At 40.4% G+C, this 22,678-nt stretch overlaps 1 protein-coding gene across 3 annotated transcripts in view; it reads left to right on the top strand.

The window, feature by feature from the left end:
• The window catches only part of TBC1D14 (TBC1 domain family member 14), a 75,680-nt gene extending 53,662 nt beyond the window's left edge, over positions 1 to 22,018 (top strand). For 2 of the 3 annotated variants that reach the window (XM_061379794.1, XM_061379796.1), the window contains 5 exons: positions 726 to 797; positions 2,171 to 2,299; positions 5,289 to 5,398; positions 14,737 to 14,995; positions 18,752 to 22,018. In XM_061379794.1, coding sequence (XP_061235778.1) covers positions 726 to 797; positions 2,171 to 2,299; positions 5,289 to 5,398; positions 14,737 to 14,995; positions 18,752 to 18,817 — 636 coding nt within the window. In that variant the 3' untranslated portion in view covers positions 18,818 to 22,018. Of the gene's footprint in view, positions 1 to 725; positions 798 to 2,170; positions 2,300 to 5,288; positions 5,399 to 14,736; positions 14,996 to 18,751 lie in introns of those variants that run through there. The other variant, XM_061379795.1, reaches the window with a different exon arrangement.
• The last annotated feature ends 660 nt before the right edge of the window (positions 22,019 to 22,678 follow it).

The following is a 22,678-nucleotide window of genomic DNA, read 5'->3' as shown; positions in this document are numbered from 1 at the left end:
GCTGTTGTGAAAAGTTTAGACTCTGATAAATCAACATTTTGGGGGTGAAAAGCTTTTTTTCTTTTGACATTCTCAGCCAGTTACAGTACTCATTATAAGATATGGCAGCTGTTAATAGTCAACAATGTGAGCATTTTTAACTACACATGTCATTCTTGATATGCTGAGTGTATGTTATGGCATATTGCTGTTCTGACTGTTTTCTTCATGGTTGATTTCTGTCTCTAATGGACAAGTTAATTTTTTATTAGCGTTCTGCTTTCTTGGCATTGTTGTCAAAGTGCGGCTAAGCTGTAGGAAATCCCTTAGGCTTATATTCCTCTTGTATGAGGTTTTAATATCATAGAATCATAGAATGGTTTGGGTTGGAAAGGACCTGAAGATTATCCAGTTGCAACGCTTTTGCCATGGGCAGGGACCCCTCACACTAGACCACGTCACCCAAGGCTCTGTCGAACATGGCTTTGAACACTACCAGGGATGGAGCATTTACCACTTAATGTGTAATCGATCTATCAGATGAACTGTATGCATTTGTAATAACTGTGGTATGGAGGGCTGTGTCATGCTTTTAAAGCCAACATTATTTTGAAAGACTTGGGACTGTTTAAAGCTGCATAGGGAAAGAATATAGATAGTAAGTACATGCTATCTGTAGCACGGAAGAGTTTTTGATATGTTTGTTGTATACTCAAATCTGTTGTCTTGTTTTTGTTTAATTATAGGGTGGTCCTTACCATGACACGTTGCACAGTATTTTAGGAGCCTATACTTGTTATAGACCTGATGTAGGCTATGTAAGTGACAAAATGATTTTTTTTCAGGGGTGGGGAGGGGAGGGTTGTGTTACTTAGTCCTTCGTAAGCCAATATTACATGATTTTGTGAAAACTTGTGGGGTTTCTTTGTGCTTTCTTCTATTCCAGTAAATGCTTGAGAAGTGTATAGAACAGTTCTCTTGATAGTTTTAACAGGTTAAGTAATTGGAAAACTCAAAAGTACATATTTGTACTCAAAAGTACATACTTAGGAGTCAAAAGAGAAAATGTAGTTAACTTGGTCCTTTGAAGTGCATACTGTTCCTAATGGCAGTCTTACTGAGACTCTTCTGTTGAGTGCATTTCACTCCTTTTGGCACGTATTTCTGTGTCTTAGCACTATGAGCTTCTGGAACAGTCTTCAGAGCAGTGCTGCCCATGAAGGCCATGTGAGCTTCCTTAAAGCATTTGAAGTAGTGATTATGAGAGGACTGAGTAGATTTCAGATAAGTCATTAAGTCTTTTTCCCTAGGGCAGGGATATATGTATATGTATCTATATCTCTCTATATATCTCTCATACAAACATATATATATATATGAGCTTATTCTTTATTTGGGAACAGTTGTTTTTGAGATGGCAGATGTACATCTGAGAGTAGCATGTGATGCTTGGGATAAAGCTGCTGAACATAACTGCAGGGAAGCTTGGAGAAGAGCAGATCAGGTTGTGTGCTTCATATGGCATGGAACCTGTGGTGTGGAGAAGGAGCTTGTTCCTCAGGTTTGCAGGACAGACTGTCACACTTTCGTCTGTGTGACTCTGCGGTGGCAGCACTGCAGCCTTTGAGTGAGCAAGCTTGGCTTGGATTCAGCACTGATTCCATAGCATACTCTGTAGAAAAACGCAACAACATTATGAGCTTATTGTAAATGGAAGAAGAGCTTAATCTTAAAATGGTACTGCTTGTCAAATTGCAGTTGTCTGTAACTGCTGGTAATTGATTGAAAAAGGAAAGAGCAGGCTTTGTCTGTAGTGTCCTAGGCCAGCTTTCCACAAATAAGGGCATATATGACCTGTCCTTGGGAGGAGTTACTTACAAACAGCTTATTCTTCAGAAATATCTTCATTCTGCATATTTGAAAGTACTGTCAGCCTGGCCTGCCCTTGGACTTTTACTTAGAGGAGTCTTTACTCCTTGAGAGGAGGCAGTGTGGGGACTGTTGACTTCCATGCTCTGAAATGCAATACCAAAGGGTCAAGTGGGTTAAAAAATCCTTCCTTTCTGAACATTTCACAGACTTCAGCAGCAACAAGAGTGCATTAAACAGTAGGGATTACAAGGACTAAATGAGGCAGCATTCTTGAAAGAATATGGTTATTGCTGGATGGTAACACTTCTCCTTTCTTTAGGTACAGGGCATGTCGTTCATAGCAGCGGTATTGATCTTGAACTTGGATACTGCAGATGCCTTCATTGCTTTTTCTAACCTTTTAAATAAACCCTGTCAGATGGCATTTTTCCGCGTGGACCATGGCCTTGTAAGTATGCAAGAAAACTATTCTCAACATGCTGTGGGTATGTATAGGGAGAGCTTAAGAAGTAAAAACCAATGGGCTCAATATCTTGGATAAATCAGGATTTATTTTAAAGCTTGATAAACAAAAAAGCCCAACAACACACACTTCACTCCCTCAAAAAACCCAAACCAAAACCCACCCCACTGACCTTTTTGAATAGGCAGGTGAATGAAATTGTTCAGCTGGTATTTTATGATCCTCAAAGAATAGTGATGAGAACATTATTGTAGGTGTTTTTCAAATTGAGCACTGTAGTTGAAAGCTGAAAACACCTTAATATTCAAAGTGCCTGGAAGGTGCTTTTATCCTAACTAATAGCTTGCTAAGAATAGACTGCTGCGGGGAGAACCAGGTTTCCCATCTCTTATTGTAGCAGCTGTGTTTGAAGAGGAGCCTGGGGGAATTGGATCGGCAGAACCCTCTGATATTCAGTGGCAGCTGGTTAGGCGGTTCTTTCTGTAGTCTCTAAAATTCCTTGCTGGAATACACTGGGCTACCTGTATACCCTAGCAAAATAAGACATACCTGCTGAAATCTGGTTTTGATTTACTTTTGAAGCATGCTTTTGCAAAATATATGGCTTTGTCTTTCCCAGTTACTCACGTTTTAACACTGTGAAATTAGGATCTGCTTCTCAGGAGTTCAGATGTGAAGAATAAAGAAAGGGAATGGATATCAACAACAATCTATTTTGTTACTCAAACAGTAAGACACTAGGGATCCTATCAGTACTGCCTGCTGGAAAAGCAGCATGCCATTCCCTGTTGTAGCCCCTGAATCTCATCAGTTGCCCATGGGGAGGTGTACCACAGCAGAGTCATCATTGCTAGAAGTATTGGTGATCTCCATTACTGTACTTGGAAAAAGGACATGTTCATGCATTCAGTGTGTAAAGATGGTTCTTGTGAAGATTATTTTGGATTTAAATTTGCTAGAATAAGATTTATTTTGGGGTTTGGGTTTGGTTTTTTAGTTAAAATACTGGGGTTTGATATGCTCTTGGATAGTGATGTTTAGTTCTATTAGCCTGGCTAAATAGAGGCTGTATGGTAAATGGATACTTACAGGAGAGTAGAGATAGAGTAGACATGAAATGATACTAACATACTGTGAAATTACAAAGCAGTGATTAACACCACAAGGAAAACTTTGTACCTAATACTTCAAACAGAGTAGTGACACAGAGTGAGACAGTTTTGGCTTCCTTTGGTTAATGTACTGATCTGCTGTCTACCCTCATTGTTTTGTGCTCATTTGTCCTAAGATCTAATTGAAAAACTAAGACCAGATAAGTTAGCTGTGGAGCTGATAGTAATTTATACTGATTTATCTTCTTTTGTTGGGTACAGTTTCATTAGACTAGACTATTTTTTTTAATTACTGCTAAACGAATGTCTTGCTGAACGTTGATTTGATGAATACCTGACCTGCTGCTGCATTTCTAATATAGCTACCTGCATTGCTGTCAATAGATGTGATTATAGCAGTTATGTTTGAGATCCCTTCTCTAGAGCGCTTCTGAAATGCTTTGGTAGAACTCTAACTGTGATGCTAGCATGTAAGGAGATCACTTTGGAACTGTCCATTACATTACCCCCTTCCTTCTGCACACTCACAGGTGTCATGTGATGCTCAGACTTCACACATTTAAAGATTCATGTTGGGAAGCTATTTCAGTTGTACAGTTCTGTAAAAGTGGGTTTCTAGATCTCTGGTGTCATGTTTGCAATGAAGGTGTTTCTCAGTACCTGGTAGTTGAGAGGTTTTGCATAACTGTGTATGGTTATTCCTGTAGCATGCAACCATCTCTGATTGGCTTTTAAGCTTTCAACACCTGCTGACTACCAGGCTTAATTTTTTATTTGCCACTGTGAGTGAAGGTCTTCCGCCATCTGCCACTTCATTCACATGAAATGAGAAACAAATCTGTAAGGACATTAAAATACCGGGAGACAATCTGTCATCCTTTCAAAGGATTTCAGACAAAAGTCTCCCGAAAGCTCCTGTTTTCCTTTTACTGTCATGGTGTTTTGGGGAAAAGCATGTTGGTACAACTGAAAAAGAATTACAGCCATTCTTTGTTGCTTTCACTGGGATATTGTAATTAAAATTACTGAATCGTTCAGGGACTTTGCTTAACTTTTCTCCCTATAGCATTAAGAAGAGGGGTGAGGGAGCTAAAAAGCCTTTTGTTTTTAACTCTTAGCTGGATTAGAAGATTTTCCATGCCCTCTCTTATGAAATCTAACATAATATTCGTATTTTAAATTAACATGAAATTCTTAGTGTTTAAAATAGTACACCTTAGGGATTATGGTATCAGATGGGAGTTATAGTCTGTTTCTCTTGCATAGGTGTTTTGTCCTGATCTTTAGATTTTCTGTGTGACCTTTGTCTCTCCTCCTTGGTGTGAACTTCAGCTCTTCTTCTTTGCAATGGAAATGTCTGATTCTATGATTCTGTGATTACCTAATTTTAAAATGTACTGTATAAAAGAATCTTTGGTATTTTGACTGGAGCCGACTGGACTTTTCAGTCTTGCTGTGGACTGTTAAATTGTTTTAGTTTCATGTTTCATTTTATAATCCGTTGGGCCTTGGATTTCCTTCAGTAAAATATTAAATTACTGCCACAGGCATAAAGCACCATTCTGTTATAATTATTCTGAGAAATCAGCAAATAACTTCTCTCCTGCTGGTGTTTTTCTTTCCAAAGGAAGCTGGCCAAGACCCAAACCGATGATTATATTGTTTAGTATGAGAGCGGTATAGAGAGTAAATCTTAAACTCTTTGTGCTTGCAGATGCTGTCCTTTATGTAAATGTTTAGCTCTTTATGGTATTATGGAATTCATAGGATCCTTTTTGAAGGGCATTAATTGAACAGTATATAATACATTTTAGCCTATTAATAATACAGCTGTTTGTTTTTCTCCCCATTCTGTTTCCCAGATGCTGACTTATTTTGCCGCATTTGAGGTATTCTTTGAAGAAAATCTGCCAAAGTTATTTGCTCACTTCAAAAAAAATAACTTGACTCCAGACATCTATCTGATTGATTGGTAAGGCTTTGAAAATGGAATTGCTAATGTGCGTACTACCCTACAGCTCTGTGTCAGTGTTCATGACAGAAGCTGGAGTGCTCTTACCTAGCTTAGTGTTCTTTTAAGTTAAAGACTTTACCTTTTGTTCAGTACTTGAGTTGTCAATCCAAATCATTCCCACATGCACCTGTGATGTTTGATGTTTGCCTAACCTTTTTTATTGTACTTGTGTTGAGTTTAAAGCCTGTTTTGAGATACAGCTGTATAGCAATGTTTAGCCATATTTAGTGCATATTTGGATTGATCTTCTGAGGAAAATCTGTTAGTTTGTCTACTCCACATGCAGGTGTGTCCCAGGGATATAGCTCCAGAAAATACTGCTAGTCTGACATTTAAAATGCATAGCTTGTCTGCCAGCACAGAACAGGAAGAGAGGAGTAAACACATTTGTCCATGCAACAAAAAGCTAGAAGCTATGGAATAGGGAAAACCTCGGCTTTTGGCAGGATGAACTATGACTCTTAGGCTGTATCTTACTCATGTTAGGTGGTCCCAGATCCCATTTAGAGGATCCCAGTACGGGTTGTCTGAAAATTGATCTTGATTGACATGGCCCAATTGAATTGCTAAAGGGCATGTTTTTAATTACTGCAGCTATTCCCCTTAGCAAACAGGCAATTACAATCTCTTCATTTTATGAAGCTGCCTTCCCTTTTAGTTCCAGTGTAATTAGAACCTTTTTCCTGGGAGAGAAGACAAGACGATCTTACTTGCACTCCTGCCAGATTTCAGTGTGGTATAAGGAACTCCAAATTAAGTGTTTGCATTTGTGACTATCAGACTGGTTTGGGGCAGCTAAAAAAAGTCGCTTTTCAGCACGCGTGACTGGTGTGGAAGGATATGTAATCTTTTGTGAAAACTCGGTTTGCCCTTAAGTTGTTGACAGCTTCTGCTGATCTCAGATACCTGACTGAATACCTTCAGTAAAAGATTAAATTCCCAGTAGTAGCAGCAGGTTTTTTGTGTGATTCATGTGGTATTATTTTGGAGAACATTTGTACTCTTAATGCAATACTATTTGAACTAAGCTCTCGATACCCTGATTTTTAAGACCTAGTTGTTGGCACTGAACATGTTGTTGATCCATTAGACAAATAGATTTAATGTATCTGAGTCCAGTTCAAGCTTGAAGTTTGAATGTGTGAAATTTCACGGGGTCACGGAATTGCTGGGGCATTGGACACAACCTCTAGATCATGTAGTCTAAACCCACTGCTCAAAACAGGGTCAACTAGAGCAGGTTGCTCAGGACTTAGTCCAGTTGGGGTTTGAGTATATCCAAGGAAGGAGATTCCACAACCTCTCCAGGCAACTCTGTTCCAGTGTTAGACCATCCTCACAGTGAACAAGCTTTTTATTATCTTACGTTTAAATGGAATTTCCTGTATTTCAGTTTGTGTCCCTGGTTTTTGTCCTTTCGCAGGATACAAGAAGAGTCTGTCGCTGTCTTTCTGCCAAGTGTTTTTACACATTGAGGTCTGAGCCATCTCTTTGCTGAGTTAAATAGTACCAGTTTTCACTATGTATCAGGTGCTCCAAGCCTTTAATCATACTCATGGCAAGCTGGACTTTCCCCAGTGTATCTGTCTGTCCTAATTGGGAAGCCCAGAGCTGGTTCACTAGTGCTGAGTATATGGATGACCTGCCTTGGCCTGCTGGCAGTGCTGTTCCTAATGCAGCCCAGGAGTTTGTGGATGTTCTTTGCTGCAAAAGCACATTTCTGGCTTCTGTTTAACTTGTTCACCAGGACCTCTGTGTCCTTTACTGCAAAGCTGCTGCATTGCAGTCTGTTTGCTTTCCACATGTACTGGTGCCTGGCCTGGTTTCCTGCCCAGGTGCAGGACTTGGCATTTCCCTCTGTTGAACTTCATGAGATTCACGTTGGTTCATTTCTTCAGTGTTTCAGGGTCCCTATGGAATGGTGTATCAACCACTTCTCCCAGTTTTGTTTCACCTGCAAACACACTGAGGGTACAGTCTGATCCGTCATCTAGGTCCTTAATGAAGGCATTAGAAAGATTGGATGAGTATCAACCCTGGAGTATTTTGCCAGTGGATTGGCTTGAAGCTGTACTTAATGCCACTAATGACAATCTTCTGAGTCTGGCAATTCCAGCCAGTTTTCAGTCTACCTCACTGTCCATTTATTTAGTCCATTCTTCATCAGTTCATCAGCAAGGATTTTTGGGATACAGTGTTGAAAAACTTGCTGACATCGAAATAGACATCTATTGGTGTCTTATCCACCAAGCCAGTCATCTCCTATTGTAAAAGGCTGTCAGGTTGGTCAGGTATGGTTTTGCTTTCATAAATCCATGTGAACTTCTCCCAATCGCATTTTGGCCATCATATGTTTTGAAATGATATCCAGGAATTTTTCTTCTGTTACTTTTGGGGATGGAGGTGAGGCTGAGCAGCCTGTAGTTAACCTGGATCCTACTTCTTGAAGATAGGAATGGCGTTAGTTTTCTTCAAGTCCTCAGGAACCTCCCCTGATCACTGGGGTCTTTCAAAGATAATTGGGAGTGGCTTCGCAATGACAGCAGACAGTGTCCTCAGCACTCGTGTATCTTACCACTTCCCATGCACTTGTATGTGCCAAGTCTGTTCCTTAAAGTGCTCCTCCTCCACCTAGGGGTAGGGCTTCCTTGTGCTAGGTTTTCCCACTTATTTGGAGGACCAGGGATTCCTGAAGGCAAGTCTTTTCAGTAAAGGTTAAGGTGAAGAAGGCAGTTCTGCTTGTGCTTTGTCACCAGGTTTCTTGCCCTATTCAACAATGGGCTTGTATTTTCCAGAGTCTTTTTTTTTTTTTTTTTCTGCTGATGTAGGGAAAGCCTTTCTCATTGACCTTAACATCCATTGCCAGGTTCAACTCCAGTAGGCTTTGGATTTATTAGCCCCTTCTCTGCATGCTCAGACAATGTCTCTGCGTTTTTGGGGGTCATCTGCCCCTCCTTCCGCATCTTGTATGCCTCCTGTTTATATTTGAGTTTTGTCAGAAGGTTCTTATTCATCCAAACAGGCCTCCTGCTGCCTTTGCTTGAGATTCTTGGTTTTTGTATGCCTCTACACAGAGGGTAGTGTAACTTGGGCTGTGCTTGACCTGGCTTTTACACTGGGATTAAATTTTAATGCAAGATGGGTAGGGGAATGAAGGGGTGTGTAATGGATAGGCTCATTTTGCACAGTATTTGATGGGAGAAAAAGCATTAGAAGGATTTTTATGACTGAAGGTTGAGAACAGTAAACTGGATTAGATCTATGCACAGAGCAGGAAGATGCTAGAAAAAATACTGGAATAAGATGGACGGAAGAGAGCGGGGGATGATATGTTCAATGATAAGAGGAAAGATGTTGAAATTACATTGCCTCAGACAGTGTTGTGAAAAGCCTGTATGTGGAGGAAGCACTTGAATAAAAGGGATATCAGAATCAGAAGACTGTAAACATGATGGAGAATAACTGGATAGACAACATTAAAATCCCCATGTTATAATCTTTTTAATGTGATGCTGGTGCAACTGAGGTGGGTTTTTTTATGTAGGAGAGACTAAAACTGAGTATCTTCATAGTGCTGGCGTGGTAATACCACTTCGTTGTCTAACTTTGAGCTTCCATGGTAAAGAAGAAATCCTGAGGAACGCCACCAGAAATGAGAGGTTTAGAAAAAGACTGTTTTGACAAAAGGTTGGAGGTTTACATTCCCCTCAGCAATTTTGCTTTGCTAGACTGGTCTTTACTGTATTTTCTTGAGTAAAAATTTATGTGACTAGTTGTTCTCTTTGAGCACATCTATAGGTTAGAAAAAAAAGGAGGACAATACCTGACTTATGAGCAAAGCACTGAAGTGTTCAAGTCAGTGTGGGGGGCACATCAGGCCCCCTTTTGTTCCTTCTTGGGTATTGTCAAGAGCACTTGAAGGAAACTTCTGTCAGAAGTGGTTGTGGATGGAGCTTCTCAAGGGCTTTGTACTGATGGACTGACAGCCCTCAGCATTTGTCGCTGGCTACCCACATCTGTACCAAAGCTATTTCTTTTAATCCCAAGGACAATTTACTGTGCTCTTCCTCATCCCTAGAGAGCCACCACACTAGAATGTGCACAGGAATGTAGGCTAGATGAGGTAGTTCTGCCCAATCCTATATTCAACTTTTTAACGCTTCTTGAGTCAGACAGCTTGTCCCACTCTCTTTAATTTTGTTAGACAGTAGAGTTGTTATTTAACTGTGTAAGCTTTATCATATTTGAATATGTATGTGCATGTGTATATATGTGTGTGTATACTTTATATATGCATGGTTTTTTAATATATATATATATATACACGTGTATACTTTCTACTTTAAAATACTTTGTTCCTGTAGGAAGCAGGTTTATTTTTCGTTTTAGTAGCCACTGGAAATCAGCAAATCGCACTTCATATGTTCTGTCCCTCCATTACTTTCAGGATGTAACATAGAAAAGATGGAAGGAAAAATTATGTGGGTCTGTCTTCTGTAAAGTGAGTAGTTATTAAAGCTAAGGACTTTGGAAAATGTTGCTGCCAAGGTTGCCTGTGGCTCATGGCTGACAGTGAATTTGCTGTAGTACAGATACTGCTGTCTTAAAAACAGAACTGCTTCCTGAAAGATAAGAATGTGGTTTCAGCGTGTTTAAAGTTGGGGAAGAGCATAGTACAGTGTCTCTCTGAGCAGACAGACCTTTTGGTTGTAGGTAGAAATCTCTCTGGAACAGCTTTGCTCTAACATTACTTTTATTTAAATGCTCATTTATTCTGCGCTCCAGAGGGATGCCTGCTGCTATCCCGGTGGCTGGCATGGTTACTGTGCAAGCATGTGTGCAGTAAATCTCAGTTGGTGCCAGCTCTGGGAGAGCTCCAGTAGCCAGTGCTGCACAGACCAGTTGCTGGGAAACCCTCCTGCTCCTGCAGCAATTCCAATGGCATCAACTAGGCTCCTTTGTGCTGCTTCCTGTAAGCAGTGCCGCAGGGAACAGCAGTAAAATCGGAATGCTTAAATCATTTGTGAAGAGATACGTGCCAGGAAAAAGACATGCTGTGCATACAGATGGGCCCAGCTATGCAGGTGATGCAGTGGTGCTTTGGGGCTTCTTGGGGCTAGCACAGGATGTAGGGAGGGGGGAGCGCCCCATCAGGTCTATTCCGCCACTGCTTCTGTGATGGGAAAATGCCAAGGACTTAAGAATTCAGTTGAAAGGTGAGTGACATGATCATCAGTGGGTACCTGCCAGACATAAGGTATCTATCTCCTTTAAAAAAGATCCATGTGCTTCAAGCCCGATTCCAGAACGAATTCAAAAGCTACACAGGTTGCTACTTTTTCTGGAGAACACAAAGGGAATCAAGTGTGAGAAAGATGTGAAGAGCAACGTACACTCAGGTTCACAGAGAATAGAGAGGAAATGGTGTGTCTGAATAGCCCAGTTTTGGCCTCATGGCTTTGTCAGCTGAGGTAGCGCAGGCTCTTGTGAGCAGAGCAGAATGTGGCATTGCAAAGGCCACATGCTGTCTATTTTTGGCCTGCTGCTGCTATACAAACACCTCTTTATCCCTACTCAGAAAAATGATTTAGGCAATAATTATAGCCAGGAGCTTTGTTTGTACTGATGGATTGATCAGTGGTACTTCAGTATTACATTGACTGTGATTGTGCTCCATGAATATTAACTTTCTTTTGGAACCATTTGCTTGTTATGATAAAGATCCAAGCCATGCTGTGTGGATGTTTGTAATAGGCACTTAAAGTGTAATATTCATAAGCTTGCTCTCTGTTACATTAAGAGAAACATAGTCCATGTCATGCCAGTAACTCTCCACCCCCCCAAAAAAAAGAAGTTTAAGATGTTTTAAATGTATGCCTCCTTTTCAAAGCCAAACCGGACTGTAGTTCTGCCCAGAGGTTTCTGATGACATCCTGATTTTTGACTGGAGTTGTTGTGGACTTTAGCCCAATTTACCGTGTGCTCATCCTTATGTCACTGCAGATTAGGGTGGAACCAAGTGAAATACTGCACTGCTGAGTAGCAGTGCTGGGTAAGAGAGCAGAGCTTCTGGGCGCTCAGCAATTGGGAATTCCTCAGAAGCTCACACCATGTTTGTCTTACATTGATACATTTTACAATGCAGTCAGATTTTCTGAGCTAACTTGCTCTGTTGCAATCATTATTCTGTAGTACATAGTACTTCAGTTTTCCTAATAAGGAACGAAGTAAATACTTCCACTTTTTCTTTTCAACTGTAATGATTCTAAAACTGTACTAAATAAGCTGTTACCAGCAAGTCCATTGCAATAACTCTGAAGGTGCTAATGAGAACAGAGATGCCAGACGAAGGAGGGAGGGTCCAAAAGATCCTGAATTAATTCATCAGTTCCCACAATTCAGTATTTTTGTACTGTTACAGACATGGGAAAAGAATAAGTAACATCAGATTTGCAGCATGACTTGTCAAACCAAAGTCTGGCATAGCTGCGTTCATAATCACTTTTGCTAACACATCTTATGAAGACTTTTAATTAAAAAGTAAAGAAAAGAGGATAAAAAAGAAAAAGGAACAAAGGGGAGAAAACACAGAGCCTGTGGTTATGCTAACAGTGCTTTGCTTTCTTGTAACATTATGATCATACACTTTCTCCGTGAGTAGCAAACCAGCCAGGATTTCATGCATCTACCTCAAAGTACGATTCCATCATAAGCGGGGCTGGGAGGAATAGGAGCATCTGGCACTTCATTTATTTTTTCCCTCTTCCAACCAGAAAGCAGCCAGTAGCCTGCGTTTTCCTTACTCTGGCAGTGGACATCTCTGTGATTAGCTGTGCTGTCTGCACCTGGGACTCACAGTGAGTTGTAAGAGAGCTGCAGACAGAAAATCATCCCACAGTACAGTGTGAGCAGATCATGCGCGAGTAGTGTACTTGTGCTGCTGAGAGCTGCTATAGCTGCGTTAGTCCAGCAGCTGCTTTATTGCTGTAATAAATTTCAGCTGGGTTTCACATCAGTAGCTCAGATGTCTAATAGAAAATGTCTTCCAGTAGGAAATGCTGGAAGGGAGCAAGTGCTGTATCTGTTCTTTGCTGTAATGATTCCTACTGTTGTTTCAGTGCTTATTGTAGGGGGCCCAGTCTCCATTCTCAGGGCTTGATACATTTCCATGCTGGTATTAATGGAAATGAATTGCCTTGCAAATTTCCTGCAAATTGCACTTCCTTCCAAATTGTGAAGAGATCAATGTCAACAACCTTACTTGATGTGGCAGCTTTTTTGATGAGTAAATCTTTACTTACAATAAGTAGTGTTCTAATAAATCTGACTATTTCTTCTGACAGTTAATTTTCTGCACAGTTGCAGATGTAATACACATGAGCTACTTAGGTTAGGTCTGAATAATGCAGAATAATAGCTTTTGTGAGTAAAACCAGATCCAAAAAAAGCAGCCATTGTTACTTATCTATACCAGGACTCATTCCTGGCTGAGGGTTTGCCTGCTACTTGGTGATCAGGAAAGGACTCAGTTGAATTGCTTCCTATTACACTGTTTTTAAATGGAAAAACTGGTGCTGCTTCCTGTGCATGTGTGTGTGTATAGACAAAAAGGCTGAGTTCTGCTGTGTGGGTATTCTGTAGCAAGATGTGTCTTACATGGTGTGTGACTGTACAGAAATGTTGAAAGAGTAGGTGAAGTCTCCAGCACGTGATGAGTCAGTAACCCAAAGAAAGGCCTTGTTTTGTGCTGTTCTTATACATACATATATAGTACATATATGAACAATAGTGGGTTTTTTCCATCCCAGGCTCCACCTCTGCTTTACTTATTTTTATACTTATAATTTAGCTTTTTGGAGAACAGAATTTAAACAATTTCCAGTTCTTATAGAATGCATTGCAGTAAGATGTAACAACAGAAAAAAAAAGTAAAACCCTGAGGATCCTAAACCTGCAGTTTTACTTGTATCTGAATTTGTGTGAATGATCTGTTCTGTCCTGGTACTTGTAAAATGAATGCATTTTCACATTTTCCTGAAGTGTCCTGATTGACAGGGAAGCCTTGATAACCCATCATTCAAATAACCTCATGTAGTAAAAAGCTGAAACTGCAGAAAACCTTTGATTATTAGAATTTGCTGTGAAAATACATTCATTCATGTTTGATACTTAAATATATATACGCAAGTGTGTGTTTGTGTGTGTGTAATCTGTTCCATTGTATTATTTAGTGTAAACCCGAACTTCCTAAGTAAGACACTGGGGATCCTAGGGGGGGGAGTCTTAAACACAAGAGAGCTACTGTTCAATTCGGCATAGTTGACAATTTTGTGTTAGATCGTGGAAAGGTTTTGTTTCAGTTTGAGGCTTTGCTGACCTCTGTCGGAGAAAGAATGGTTTGCAGCTTATGGAGATACTCATGCAGTGCCTCTGGAGAAAGGTTCTCTCTAAACCCCAATGTAACTCTTTTCCCTTATATACTGTAACTTAATTCTCTTCACTTCCTGTAATGACATTGTTGGTGGCAAAGGAAACTGCTGTGCCTGTAGTGAAATACTGGGGTGAGGAGGGAATGGAGAGCATCTTTGGGTTCTTGGCTCCAAGTCTGTCAGTATTTTGATGAAGACATGTGCTCTTGGCAGTTAATGGAAATACAGTTTTAGCAACAGGGAGGAGGTTCTTGCTTCTGCTGTTACCTTTTCTCTTTGGGGATCCCATCCATCGAAGCACACTGAGCCAGCATCTTGTCACAGCTGTCTACGCATTTTCTCTGGATGTTGTGTGTTTCTCTCAACTCACTAGAGTTTACACTGATCTTTCCTCTAAAACTCATGTGATCATTACTTTGCCAGGCAAGCAAGCCTGGAACAGGAGTTATATTTACACATCTCCTTCATTTGATGCACAGATTTCCCTTTGCAGTATGTCTTTAGGTTCAGCTTTTTATTTTCTCACACCTAAAACTGCATCAATCCTCAACTCTGAAGGCATAGTTAGATAATGCCTGTGGCTTGTGCGTGTCCATCACAAACCCATGTATAATGATTGTTTTTTCTGGTGTGATCCAACAGAATTGAACTTGGAGACTCAGATTGATAGCAAGAAGCCTTAATGGTTGTTATATTGTTTCATATATTGGTATGCTGCAACTAATAGAAGTAATTTTGGAATTAAGAGGAATATTCAGTTATAAATATTTGAGAAGCCTCAAAGTGATGGTGGGGCTGTGTGCTTCTGTGAGTGTCCAAGATATTCTTCTTGTCCAGCAGCACTGAAAATGTTGTTCTTTTTTTCAGGATATTCACATTGTACAGCAAATCTTTGCCGCTAGACCTGGCATGTCGCGTCTGGGATGTGTTCTGCCGTGATGGAGAAGAGTTCTTATTCCGTACAGCACTGGGAATATTGAAACTTTTTGAAGATATTTTGACCAAAATGGACTTCATTCATATAGCCCAGTTTTTAACGAAGCTACCAGAGGACTTGCCTTCAGAAGAATTCTTCACATCTATTGCTGCCATTCAGATGCAAAGTAGAAACAAAAAGTGGGCTCAGGTATAAAGGAGATGTTATTCTTCAGTAATGGATGATTGTACTGTGCTCAGGAAAATAGGGTTGGGAGGAATGCTTTAGCAGAGCTGGTACTTGATTTTATAGGTAGGTAGGACAGTGTAGGTCACTCCATGCTTTAGTGCACATTCAGGTGAGTGGACTCCCTGAGCTTACTCTCCTCTGGAAAGGGAGAGCTCAGTCAGCACTGAAGATTGAGCTCTTGAGTGGAGTTGATGAATACATTATCATACAGCTTTCTAAATTCATTAATTACAAAGGCTGCTGGCAAAATTACAAGTTGATATTTAAAAGCAGAAGTTTGCTCATTGGGAGAAGATGACAATTTGTCAGAATACAGTATCATACAGTCATCGTCTTGATGTTCTTAAGGATCTGTTTTGCCTAATTTGGGGCTGCACAGAAGTGATTGCATCTCTGACTTCTTTACTGGAATTTAGCACAGATGCCTTTATTTCAGACATTGTCTCATCACTGTAATTTCAACTGAATTCCAGTTTAAAGAAAAAAGATGGAAGGGTGTCATCTGAACACGGAAATTGTTAAGTGGCTGTAGCAGCCATTTCATGCTGGAGGGTCAGGTCAAATGTACTCCAGAGCGTTTGGAGTAGAAACTTCTTTTTTTGCTATACTTTCTTCTTTTTCAGTTTCTTGAAAGCAGTAACACAGCCTGCTTCATGAGCCCTGCTGTAATAGGGCTCTGCCCATTTTATCTGGATTCATTTTTTCAGTGAAACTAAGGTGATGTTAAGCACAGTGGTTACGGCAGTTCAGCTGCAAACGGGAGTGTGTGGTTCTTCCTTGGAGTGGCAGTGTGCCTCTAGATGCTGGGGACTGCCAACTTGCTATGCGAGATGAGAACTTCTAACCTTCACAGAGAAGTAGATTGTAGCCACTGAACCTTGCCTTGTATATAAGGGGAAACACAACCTGCGCTGCCCAGCTAAGAGCAGCACACTGCCAGCATTTCCTCCCTGACATAGCTTTCCTTACAGCTTTGTTTGCGTTTCCCTTTTGGTCTTGCTGATTATTTGCTAGTACAGATCCAGCTTTGTTTCTATTTTTCAGCAGTAATGCCTCCACAAGTAACCTCCCAGGCCTGTTTCTTTTCAGATGATTTTACTTTCTTTGAACATGTTGTGTGAATGTGGATCACATACCAAATATGTTCTCAGCCTGCTACTGCTTCCCTTGCAGAGAAGGAGAGATTCTGTTCTGCCAAGTACCCCAAGTAACAGACTTTCTTAGCCAGTTGTTTTCAGTATGTGACACATGGTGGTTTGGTGGTGATGATCACAACAGGAGGACTTCAAAGTAACCTCACTCAGGCAGTCTTCCTCACCAGCTTCTTTCTGATATCCTGGTATTTTCCAGATGGTTTTTGCTTGTTGTGGCAAACTGAATTAAAAATGTTGCTGAACCGTGGTGCAGACAGATCTCTGATAGAGTTAGCATGGTGTAGGGTTGGTGTTGGCTGACCTCTTGTGTAGCTTGACTTCTGCACCAGCTGTCTTTCTTGACCAGGAAGTTCCGTTGCTGAGTAAGTTCCCATCAGGAAAGCCTGCTTGCTCTCTAGCCTGCCATCATTTTCCAAGCCAGAAGTGTGTAGGAGCTATGAGCTTGCTCATGTCATGTACTACTGGGACTGCTCAGTTGCTAAGGTACCACAAGTGGATCTGACCTAGGAAAGTTAACAAGAAGCAGAGGGTATGGGACTTTGTTTTCTATTGCTTAGATGTCTCCTAGCTAGATAATTTTTTTCTGACTGTGACTATTGCTGTAAAGTCAGATGCATTTTTTGTAGCGAAGTACCTTTTCAAATTGGCAAAATGGATATTGAGAGCGATGGATGCACCACTTCCAAGATAAACTCTTGGGTGAACCGACTGACAAGGCACACTAGTTTCCAGAGGATATAGAATGCTTTTGAGCATAGAAAAGTAGGGTTTGTATTCTTATCTTTAGCATCATCTTATCTGGGTACAGTACCTGTACTGCATAAGCTGCATAAGCAAGCAGCAGTGTGTGAGGTATTATTTCTTTGTAGGAGTATATTTGACTGTAGAACTCAGAAGTCAAATTTAGCTGCACATCTCAGCAGTAGGTGTACTTGGCACTCAGAACACCGACTTAGAAAACCTTTCACCTTCTGTACCATGGTAATTACAGTCCTGTTATCTTGTGGGTCACATTCTGAGCTGATCCTGTCTAGAGATGATGTATGTAGGATCTCATCTAAAATGTGGGCTGCTTATGAAGCTGGTTTTCACAGTCCTGGTTCCTTCATCAGATGGGCTGGTGTGTGTTTTCCATCTTGCTCCCTTTTCCCTTGGTCACTGACAATGTGATCAGGAAACTAAAGACCGCAACGAGTCCTAGTAAATCATGGACACAGCACTTCTAGTGACAAGGACTCTGGGTGTTGGTAGGAAACCTGCAAGCTCTGTTTTTATTCTGGAATTAGCTACAAAGAACTCCAGGGCCTTGTGCCAATACAGCCTCAGCCTGAAACAGGTGCGGATGTTGCTACACCTACTGCTTTGTCATCAACAGCAGAGAAATAGAGATGGTAGAACAGACTACACTGTTGGCTTAGCATTTCTGTAATCTGTGTGCTTCAAATCTTGGCTCCATAAGGTTTTCCAAGGAACTGGAGAATCTGAGCTCTGTTAGTTGACTTAAGGTCTGTGTGTGTTCTGCTTCTCTGGATAAGTATTTTGGTGTCATCCTTGTGCTCCTTAAAAAGGGTTAACTCTTTTCCACCAAGTACATTTGGCACTTGAAATTCGTAAGCCCATTTGATTGAGTAGCTGCTGATCTACCCTGCATCTTAGTGAAGAGGACCTCACTGAAATCTCTAATTCCAGAAACTGCTGAGCAGTCAGCCAGCTGTAGCTCTGGTCAGACCCACGTTGAACTCTTGTTGTAACAGCTATGGGTGCTTTTGCACTGAAGTGTAGGTGAGGGGTGTGTGGGAGCAATTGCTGTTAACTCTGATTGTGCACAGGTTGATTTGAAGTCAGTAAGAGGGAGAAAAGAAAGTTCCTTAACTCATAACGGCAAGTCTTTGAGATGAAATGTCCCTCAGCGTATTAAGTTCCAGGCTCATTCTTGAGGATGCTGATGGATTTCCTCAGCAGAGACTAACTCTAGGGCAGGGAGTGTGTTAATCAGCATGAGAAACTGGCTCTTACTGTGCCCCCTACACAAGGACTAACAAAATTGTGTGTCAGGTAGTGGGAAATATACATTTTCAATGTGAACGCGGACTTTTTGCTTCCAAAAAAGATGGAAGCGGATCTGGAGATGCTGATGCACTCTAGCAAAGCACCAGGCAGCATGATGGTAGTTCTGTCCCAGACTCTCAGATAATGCTGTATGGCTCTGGCTGATGACTTGATCTGTTTTTAGATATTCCATTTACCTTGAGAAGTATAACTTCCCCTCAGGCAGCATCCTTTAATAGTGCTAGACTTGTGTAATGTGGGTGAGAATCTCATCTCCAGCTTCAGAAGTGTGCACTGGAGGGAAATTGAGTTTAAACCCTTGTAAAATCCATTTGTATCTACTGTGCCACAAGGACTTACAGGAGAGGTCTCCATCAATGGAGAGGTTCTCCAAATTCGATTACATTTAATAGTCGGAATAGTATTGCTAGGAGATAATTAAATTGGAAACTCTTCAGACAATGATTTATTGAGTCTCTTTTAAATTCTAATACTTTGTTCTTTCTCATTCTAGATCCTGTCTGCTCTGCAGAAAGATAACCGGGAAATGGAGAGAGGAAGTCCCTCACTTAAACGTTAGGAACGTGGCTGTCCACAGTGAAAGGAGCTCCAGTGGCAGAAGTATTGAGTACTGTCTGACATGTATGAGCCTGCAATGTGAAGTGTTATTTCAGTGTTTTGTTTAGTAGTAGAATAGCCTTAAAGAGAGGAAACAAGAGAAGGGGAGGGGCGGGAAGGAAATTGAGGGATAAAAACCTTATAAATTAAACCTAGGATTAGCCTTAAACTTTTAGTGGAATGAGCATTTGCTGTGGACAGCGCTATACATTCTGATCTTCTGATGAGGGCAGTGAAGCTTAAACAATATCATTTTATGATTATTCTTTTCTTCAGTGTTTTAAAAAGACTGGGCATTCAGCAATGCTGGTTGCTTTGAATGCTATTCCCCAATTTCATTCTTGGGCAGGGTATATTTCTGTATCTCCCATACCTGTAACAGTAGCTGGATCTGGATTTTAAATAACTGGTGCTGGAATTTATAGTTAAATGATGTAAGGACCATTTGTTTAGAAATGCTTTATAGGCTGTGGGTCCCATTTACCAAAGAAATCATGTAAATGTAGAACTACATTCCATTCTTTAGTAAGAAAACGTTAAGTAGAAAGTAAACTTGGAAGAGAAGTCACGCTAGCAGTGCAAAGCCAATTATTCTCCAAGGTGTCTCAGAAATATATTTTTCCAGTCTGGATGAATAGCCATTAATCAGACTAGATTCCAAACTCACTGTGGGGCTTCAAGTATTAAGCTGGCATCATTTCCCAATCATAGTACTTAAGTGTATGTCTCCACATGTCTCTCTTCTGGGGCAGTGCTGTTTCGGGGTATTCTTGCCTACCAGATACTTACTCCTGTGCCGTCTCTCCAATCATGTTAATAAAACAGTGGGCTGAGCAGATGGACTGGGAAGTGGTTAAAAGTAAGTTTCATGCTTATCTAAACCCAGCTCTGCTCACTGGCCAAACCAAGGAGGAAGGGTTTAAGGGAGAAGTTGTGTAAGCCAGCTTTGCTGCTGCAAAGAAAAGGCTCTGTAGGATCTACTGAAGCTGCTGCTACTGCCACAGTGAGAAAGCGTTACGTGGAGCTGATCTGTATGTAGTGACAAGTGACAGACGTTTATTGGGGAATGTGCCAGACAAATACCATGAAGATAAGTACAAGCTGTCACTTCCTAGCATTTTATCCAGCCTCTCAGACATGGGAGCAAGTTATAGAGGCAGCAAACTGCGTTATTGTTATACAGCTTAGCTCCCCTCTGCATTCACATGGATGTCGGACTGTAAATCATGAGTGGCTGTGATTTACAAGAATGTTTATTGTATAGTGAAAAATCTGTTCTATAATTAATGACGATCATTGAAAAGGGAAACTAACTGGAGCAATATTTGTGTTAACTGTAAACAGGTGTTACTAAATCCTCTAGCTTTGTGGTCAGTGGTTTCCCAACTCTTCAGTCTGTTTTACACTGATATTTTGGCATTGTGTGAATGAAAACAGAATAATAGTTGCACACTGCTCAACTCATCGTGTAAAAGGACTGTGGGACATAACGAAACTGTCCTTCAGTATAAACATTGTTTCTGCGAGGGATAGCCTGATAGTAATATGAAAAAGAGGGAAAGCAAGATTCCCTGGTAGTGAGGACTCATAATCACTTTGGACAACGTGTCATGCAAATGCAGCTTGACAGTCTGATACCTCACTGGCCTCTTTTCCTGTCCCCTTTGTGTACCTGGTGTAATGGATGTGGGTTTTTGTTGGCCATCTTAATTCCTCCATAAGATTTCTCTTAGGTCATCACTTAACTAAAAACAGACATCAAGGTGTTGCTGTGAAACACATGTTAATTCTCCCAGAATTTGTATAGCTTTGGTCCTTCAGTGACCAGTACTTGTATGCTACATTGCTTCGAAGTGCAATAAGAAAGCTGGACGGTCAGTAAGTGTTTTTTAATGTTACTTTTTCTATTACTACAACAAATATGCCTTTCCATGAAGGATATGAGAGGCCAACCACCCGAAACACTTGCACTATGCTTGTAAATGGTTTCCTCAACACAGACACAACTTTTTCCTCAGTCTACATTTTTAGGTGGTACTGTAACTGGCTTTGTGGTTTAAGTCTTCATTGCAACTAGATTTATATTTCCTTTTAAAGCTAGTCTACAAGTGTGGCTCATTTGTCCGTTTAAAATGCATTCTTTAGCTCCTAGGTATCTTTGCAGCCATTGACAGCCTGTTCTCCTTTTCCTCTTCTCGATAAGATGTTGAATGTAACAGTGAAAATGGGCATAGCTGTGGGGAAAAAGGCCTGCTGCAACACTTGTGCACTGTTTGTTACTTGCTAATGTAATTATTTTTGGTTTGTGATTTGGTCTTTCTGTTCTTAGAAGATGTATATATTTTCTAAATGATTTCTTTGTGTATATAAGGTATGTTCTTTAATGAAGAAAAGCAATGCAATAAGGAGCTTTGCACAGTTCATTTTCAAACTAAATACATTTGAAAAAGCAATCGCCTGCCTAAAGATGCTGTTGTTGCAACTTCTCAGCAACTTGAAGGTAATGTTTGAATTTTGATAAAACCAGAGATGAGCAGTGAGGGCATAGACTTGCCACTGAGCTTTTCAAGTCTCTTGCAGCTTACCAGATCTTTTCATCAGCTATTAAGGAAGAATTATGTAATAAATTCAGGGATTGCATTAAAAAAATGACAATTTTATTGTTCAGGTGCTTGAGGGTATCTGTAACAAGATGCATGAGATTTGCTTTCATTGAGTAAGTGTCCCCATCAAGCAAACTTTCTTGTCTTCATGGGTTTGAGGGAAAATAAAAATGCTGCAATACATCAGGAGTCTGCAAATATCTGCAAGTACATGCAGCAGATCAGAGAAACCAGAAATCTTCAACCAGGTTTGGAATTGTGTACGACCTGCACTTTATAATAAAGCCGTTTTGCAACTTCAGTCAGCAATCAATCATTGACATTACTTCATTGAGTAAAGAATTTCCTTTTTTACAAAAAGGTACCTTCTAACAGCTTATTTTTGAATTATTTGAAACCTGGAATGACATGTAGAGAACTGTTGGTACATCTCCTGTACATCATATTTAAATTGGTTTTATGTAGTTAATCAAGTTTGTTTCAGTTAGATATGTGTGTCAAACTGGAACTTTTTTCAACTGTAAATATATGGTTTTGTTAAATAAAGTCATGTAAAGTTATCTTACCTGTGGCCAGTGGAATTCAGACATGAAAAACTCAAGTACCTTTCTGTTTCTTCAGAGGCTGCTTTAGCAGTTTGACTCTGTCCCAGATCAGGAGCTGGGACATTTGAGTATTGCAGGTGGAGGATTTTTTTTAGTGATGCTTTCCAAGTTCTTATGTTAAAATACCTGTTAAATTACATGTGACATGTAGAAGATTTGGTGCTTACGGCATGGTGCCCATGGTTTCATCCATGTCATATGCCTTTCTATGAAGTAAGCCTGAGGTCTAATAGAACATAAAAAAGTATGTAAATATATCTTTGTGAGATGCGCAGAACTCAAATGCTCCAATACCTTCTCTTTGTTTTAAAGGAAGAAACCTTGGATTATTGCAGGTTTCATAATCACAAGGTATTTTTGTGCTCAGGGCAGTATTTTTTTTAATACTTACATATGCATAACTTCAGAGATTAAACTGGAAATGCTTCCTGTTGCATACTTAACTGCAAAGAGGTTAAAGCACCAAGTAAAAGATGAAAGGAGAGGCAGTACCTGTGCAACAGGACTACACAGGGAACACAGTCAAAGACTTGGCTGCCATGGCTCCAGTTCTTCCTGTAAATGTGTGTCTCACTTCTTTTACTGAAGGATTTTACTGTTTGATTCGCAGGATTA

The sequence above is a fragment of the Neopsephotus bourkii genome, unplaced genomic scaffold (assembly GCF_033783945.1).
Source record: "Neopsephotus bourkii isolate Nb327-2 ecotype Australia unplaced genomic scaffold, CSIRO-AGI_Nbou_v1 NB_1780, whole genome shotgun sequence".
Lineage (NCBI taxonomy): Eukaryota > Metazoa > Chordata > Aves > Psittaciformes > Psittacidae > Neopsephotus > Neopsephotus bourkii.
Note: the sequence above shows the minus strand (reverse complement) of the source record. Positions and strands in the feature narration are given on the sequence as shown.